The following is a 6,659-nucleotide window of genomic DNA, read 5'->3' on the forward strand; positions in this document are numbered from 1 at the left end:
ACACTCACGCAACATGGGCTCCCCCTGCACATCCGAAATCACAAATACTTTCCCTTTAAATCCAGCACAAAGCATATTGCACATTTCTATTCTAAGAGGTGGAAAATCTCAGGGTGAGCAAGCTTGGTTCTCTAGAGATGGAACCTCTGAGGGCGGGGCGCAGACATCTGGGCTCAGCAAGCTCAAGGCAATTTCCAGTTCGAGCACCTCTGCCCTAACCCAAGCACCCTCTCCAAATTCAGGCAAATTCGAGGTGCCCAAGAAGGTCTTTCCAGGGACATCTGCTGTCTGCAAACACCTGTCCTTTTCTTTCTCCATTTCCTGCAGAGCCCACAGAAGGCAGCTGCAGGGCCACGAGCTTGCAGACCACGAGCAGGATGGGCAAGCCTCCACCAAGCCTCCCTTGCTTGCCATCAGCGTGGAGTGCCCCGAGCAGAGCCCCGTCCCCAAGGAAACTGGAGACGTGTCATTGGCGTTGGCGAAGTGCCCGTGACCGTAGGACTCACCACTGCAACAGCAACACTGTCCCGCGTGAACGAGCATCAGTTCATCAGTGTTTCAGCGGGCCAGCATTGTCGCAGAAAGAAAAGGTTGAACTGCTTCCCAGAGACCTTCCCAGGGACGGGCAGAGGGCAGAGAGCAGCACAGCCTGGTCGGCCTCGTCTGCCGGGAACCCCGCACTTCTGTCAGCTCGTGCAGGCTGTCCACCAGCTAGGGGCCCCTCACTCACATTCCCGCAGGGAATACGAACCCCGGTTCTGCCTTCTCCCCACACACTCATCCTGAATATAACAATCTGAGAAGGAAGCGGATGCAAAAGGCTTCTCCCTGTTCCTGCAGCCGGAGGATCTCAACCTGGGGGCTGGCATGCTTCCATCCCCGTGCAAAGCAGCAGTCCTGTCCCCACGGAGCAGGAGGGACGCCTGGGGGGCTCAGTCGTTGAGCGTCTGCCTTTGGCTCAGGTCATGATCCCGGGGTCCTGGGATCGAGCCCCACATCGGGCTCCCTGCTCTGCGGGAAGCCTGCTTCTCCCTCTTCCCCCCTCCCCCACCCCTGCCTGTTTGCTCTCTCTGTCAAATAAACAAAATCTTTAAAAAAAAAAAAAAAAACAAGCATGCTGCCCTCCCTGGGCTGACCCCACGGTGTGGCCACCACAGGGAGCTCACCGCAGGGCTCCCTCCTCTGCTCATCTCCGGGGGCTGAAGTGCACTGGAATTGCGTCCTTACAAGGCCGCTGCCCGTCACGCCCCCTCCCGCACCAGTTGGGAGCATCTGGGGGTCCTGAAGTGGCCGTCTGTCCTCTTCCTAGGAGCAGGGCCCCCTCACCCCATCTAAAGTGCTCCTGCAAGAGGGCACCGGCCAGGCCCCACCAGGCTCTCCCAGCCCCGCATGCCTGCCACTCTGCCAGGCGCACGTCACAGAACTCCGGCTCCACCCTGCTCCGGACGTGACGTCCAGCGACAGGACAGCTGGGACACGAGGGGCCAGCGCCGAGCATGCTCTGGAGGCTCAGGGTGTGCTGAGCATGTAGGCAAACACGGCGTGAACGGTGCCTTCTTCGGTGGGCTTCCTGCTCTCCTCCTGGTGACCATCCCGTGCCTCGTCTGGAAACAAGGACGGAGCGCTGTCTTCACCCTCAGACGCCCCCTCCGCTCTCCTCCAGCTGAGGCCGCCGCGGGCCGGCCTGGGAGAGGGGCCCGGACAGCCGCCGCCCATGCCAGGCCCCCTCTAGCTGAGCCTCGGCTCCCCAGAAGCAAGCCCGGCTCTCTCATGGGGACGACCGTCCCAGGAAGCGGCAAAGCTCTCCCGCACCTGAGCAAGCGGAGAAGGAATCCGGGACCTGGGCAGGGCTCCCTGGGCGCCCCCTCCCCGGCCCCTCTCTCCTCTCCTCTCGACCCCCTGCTCCTCACCGCGCCGTAGACTTCCCTCCGCGGCAGCCCGTCGGTGCCTGCGTCCACGCGCCCCTGCTGGGCCAGGTCTGGCCCGACCGTGACTCCTTCGGCCACGCACGCCCTGCTCCCCCGACACACTCACGCTCATGCACACACAGATGCACACCAGCATCCACGCACACATTCACGCACGTATACACACATTCACAGACACACGTACACACACCAGCATTCACACGCATTCACACAGGTGTACACACAGGTACACACATACTCATACACACACACATGCAGACACGTGTACACACCAGCACTCACACTCTCACACATGTGAGCACGTACTCACACTCACACACCCTCAGGCACACACACGCATCCTCTCCTCCTCACAAACATCTCAGGGTGACTATGAGGATGGCCTCACACGGAAGAGAACGGATGGGGCCGCTGTCTCTGCCACGTCAGGATAATGCAGGGAGGGGATGGGGACACAGGAGGGACGGCCCCGCCCGGTGACATTCGTTTGAGCAGGAGAGAGATAGAGTGACCTCGATGCCCCAAGCGAGGCGCCCCACCGGGAAGAGGAACGTGGAGCAGCATTTCCGAGTCCCGAGGCCACCCCTGTCACAGGCGCCCGGCACCCCCCGTGTGCGGGCAGACGTGGGACCAGGCGCCCGGCACCCCCCGTGTGCGGGCAGACCTGGGCCGCGTGCGGGACACTAATCAACAGTCACAATCATTCACATGGATCCACAGCCTCTGATCCGTGCCAGGAAGGAAAACCAAAAGCAGCCACAATGTCCAACAGGGGACCTGACCCAACCTAGGGGTCAGGACTTGGCGGTCCCTAACCAAACAAGCTGATCTTTCTTGCCCCCGGGACCTGGCCACCATGTGAGGGGCGCAGCAGTGAAGGCAGAAGTAATGGGGACCCCGTCAAGGGGCTGTCTCAACGATCCAGCGAACGATGAGGCGGAGGGAAGCAGGGAGACCCCAGCGCCTCCTGGGGACCCTCTCCCTCTTTCTCCACTACAAATAGGGACAAAGGAACGTCAAAAACACACTGTGTCTAATAAACTGAGGGCAAACATGTAGGTGTTTCCAGATGTTCTAAAACAGAACAGTAGAATCGTGATTTTTACGGAGCACCATCTTGCGGTGGTTCTCCACCAACTGACCCAAGTGGGAGTAGTTCCTGTGCCATCCTAAAGTGAAAGGGATAGACACACATCTTCCTACATCTGAATTTCAAAACATCTATACCAGTAACCCTAACACCAATAAGCGATGAGAGTAATGCACAGCAAGGTAACAGGTACACCCAGCCCAGGCGCGCGGAGGTCGGGAGGAGGAGGGCGTGAGCCCGTGTGGAAGGGCGGCAGGCCCACGTGGCGGGACTCGGGCTCGCGTCCTGCAGTGTGGAGTGGGTCCCGGGAAATCTCACACACCACCAGGTACTACAGCTCCTCAGTTTCCTTTGCAGTTGCGTCCTCAGAGGTTAAAACAAGCGGATGTTAAAAGTGAGCAAAAATGCGTCATGTGCATATGCAAGATGCCGCTAGCTTTCAAGCTCAGCTAACAGCCATTTTCCCACCTACAGGAACGTCTTGCAGGATATTCAAAAGTGTGTGGGACACAGAGCAAGTCTGGTTTTCAGCACAGCTCCGCACACTACCAGAGGCCTGGCACCGCAGAACTCAGCCCTCTAAACGCCGGTTCAGTTCACCCCACAATCGTTAGGACCCCCAAGATGCCCCCCTCTTCAAATCTGCACTGATGCATGAGGACGCAGATGCCCAGAAAGTGGGTGATGCATCCAGGGACGGACACACCATGCTCGGTGGAAGCACTGAGACAGGGATGCTGACCCCCCTGCCCCCAGACTCTGTGAGCCTCCAGAGGCTCCGTGGTGACGTCTGTGGTAGGCACAGCGGGGAGAGGAGGGGCTTCCGAATGGTGAAAGGGAAAATGTCCCACTGAACATGGTCCTGGGAGCACCAAGAGTCAAGTGGATTTCACACAGTAGATTTGGAACTCAAGATTTTTTTTAAACATGTATTTTGCTGTATTATTTCTCCATTGAAAAATACAGCATGTTCATTGCAAAAACAATTAGAAAATGTAAATAGACACAAAAGAAAAATCACAGAGATAATTGTTGGTAGTGCTTTGATGTATTTTATTTCAATCATATATATATATATACGGTGATAATTTAATATGTTGATTTGGCTAGGCCACAGTGCCCAGATGTTTGGTCAAAATCAGTCTGGAAGTCTCAAAGTTATTTTTTAGATGCAATTAATATTTAAATTGGTAGACTTTGAGTGAAGGAAATGACCCTCCATTGTGTGGGTGGGCCTCATCCAATCAGTTGAAGGCCTTAAAGAAAAAGATGGAAGTCCCCCCAGGGGGAGAGAACTCTGTCCCCGACAGCCTTTGGACGTGAACCAAAGCACCAGCTCTCCCCTGGGTCTCCAGCCTACCCTGTGCATTTGAGATGTACCAGCCCCACAACACAATGAGCCAATTCCTTAAGATAAACGTCTCTCAAACACACAGATATATGCATATACGTCTATTCCACTGTAGACACACATACTGTTGGTTCTGTTTCTTCAGAAAACTGGAGAAAGTTAATCTAATCCACATATACACACATTTTTAATAAAAATCAGATTTTGTTTTCATGTTGAAGTAGAAGTCGCCATATTCGTTGGAGCGTAATGTAGGCCTGTGTGTTCACCATGAGAGGCCCTCCCCAATGGGCCCCTTTCCAAAAGCTGCACAGAACCTGACCATGTCAGCTGTTCACCACAGACTGGCGGATTTTTCGGACGAATCTGCTCTCCCACTCTTGTCCAACGGTCCTTACAAACCCCCTTCCAAAGGTGACAGACGGACGGCCATCCTCGGTGCAGCGCGAATCAGCCTCTGTCGAGGCCTCTGCCCTCCCTGACGCCCAGGGCCTCGGGCCCAGGGCTCCCTGCCCTTCCTGGGCCCCAGGGTTGCAGGACGTGGGGGTGCTGAGGAGACCAGGCTCCCCTCACGAGGCACCTCCGGCCCCCAGCTTGACGCGGCTTCACAGGTAAGCGGGTGGGCACCCCAACAACCATCTGCACCTGGGCCGCTCCCTCATTGATAATGTAATTACCAGGAGAGTCATATTGCTGCACACACAGCATTTTCAACCATTTATCACAATGTTGATCTTTATTTTAAATATAAATCAGGCAATCATTTATGTCTTTTATGTTCTTTGTATTTATTCAAGAATATTTAACTGTAGACAAAAGGTGACTTATTCATTATTCATCCTGAACAAGGCAAGTATGGTAATTTGAAAAGGCTGACATTTGAGCTTTTTGCCAACACTAGCAAAATTATATCCTTCCCATTGTAAATCAATGAAGTAGAATCATCGCGCACAAAGGAATTAAATTGCCTTGTCACTTTAATAAGGCCACCTTATATACAACCTTCACCCAATGCCATTGTGCAGGGAACGGTTCATCCTCGTCCTCGGCCGCCTCAGATCTCAGCTGGCTTTCCAATTACATGGGCCTCCTCTGCATCCTTCCCTTTCCTGAGAACAGCGTCAGACTGTCACGGGCCCAACCTGCTATGAGTGACATGCACACATCGGAGCAAATTAGCATCCCAGCTACAGCCTTGCTTCTGGCATCTTGTAAACTTGTGAATCGGGTCTTCGACTGCTCGGACCCCTGCCCTCTTGTCGCGCCTGCACTCACGCCAGCCCGCACGGTCACGCATGTGCGTGCAGTCACACACGCCTTCATTCTATTCACTCGTGTTTGCTTTCATTGAGAAGGTTCCAAATTTTCTGGGCAGGATAGGTTTTTGTAACAACAAAGGACAACCTTTCGAATTTAAACATCTTAGGGAGACGCAAAGAAGGGAAAAGGTAGGGTTGGGCAGCAAAGCAAAAAATAAAATGAAGAAAGAGCTTGACAGCAGCCCAGAAAGCAGCTCCCATTGCCTCAGCCGCAGGCGTGCGCTGCAAGGACGGCCGGACCCGGACGGCGCTGGTGGCAGATCGGGCCGGGAAGGGGCAAGTGGCAAGCAGGCAGGCAGTGGCACCTGACGGAGGACTAGCTGTCGGTGAGATCTGAGCGCTACCGTGGAAGAGGCGACTCCTGCTGGCTGAGCCACCCCCCAGGGCCGCCAGGAGGCTCAGGAACTGGACGCTCCAGAGTCTCCCAAGGAAGGGGAGGGGTGAGGTGTGGAGGACATGGGTTTGTCGAAGCTCCGAGACGCAGCTAGACCCCCAGGCCCCTTCCCCTAGCTCCACAGCCTGGAAACGGAGCCCCTCCACCCCGCGGAAGGCAGGAAGTTTAGTCTCTGGGGAGGTTGAACGGTAAACTCCAGGCTGAGGGACACGAGGCAAGGCCGGGCGTGAAGGGGAGACGCCACCCTGCAGACAGAGCCTGGGGAGCGGTCTTTCCGCCCGCGAGACACCAGCGTCCTTCCCGTCAGTGCTCAGAGCACCAGCGGCCAGGCCTAGGCACCATCGACAAGTAGGGCAGTTGGGAAAACATACAGAAGGGCGAGAAGCCTGCCCTCTCAGGCATCCCCCCGCAGACGGCCAGGCCAGCCAAACACCTAGCAGCCAACAAGCCCCTCTGTGGAAACAGAGCACCCCGACGGCGTCCAGGTGCCGCGAGGAAGCGCCCATGGGAAGTGAACACAGAGCACCCCAACGGCGTCCAGGTGCCGCGGGGAAGCGCCCACGGGAAGTGAACACAG

General features: G+C 55.9%; 1 protein-coding gene across 1 annotated transcript in view; it reads right to left on the reverse strand.

The window, feature by feature from the left end:
- Positions 1-1,509: 1,509 nt before the first annotated feature.
- Positions 1,510-6,659, reverse strand: part of TEX29 (testis expressed 29) — a 38,223-nt gene continuing 33,073 nt past the window's right edge. Inside the window, exon 5 of the mRNA XM_021696007.1 lies at positions 1,510-1,604. Coding sequence (XP_021551682.1) covers positions 1,510-1,604 — 95 coding nt within the window. The remainder of the gene's footprint in view (positions 1,605-6,659) is intronic.

Source organism: Neomonachus schauinslandi, chromosome 3 (assembly GCF_002201575.2).
Source record: "Neomonachus schauinslandi chromosome 3, ASM220157v2, whole genome shotgun sequence".
Lineage (NCBI taxonomy): Eukaryota > Metazoa > Chordata > Mammalia > Carnivora > Phocidae > Neomonachus > Neomonachus schauinslandi.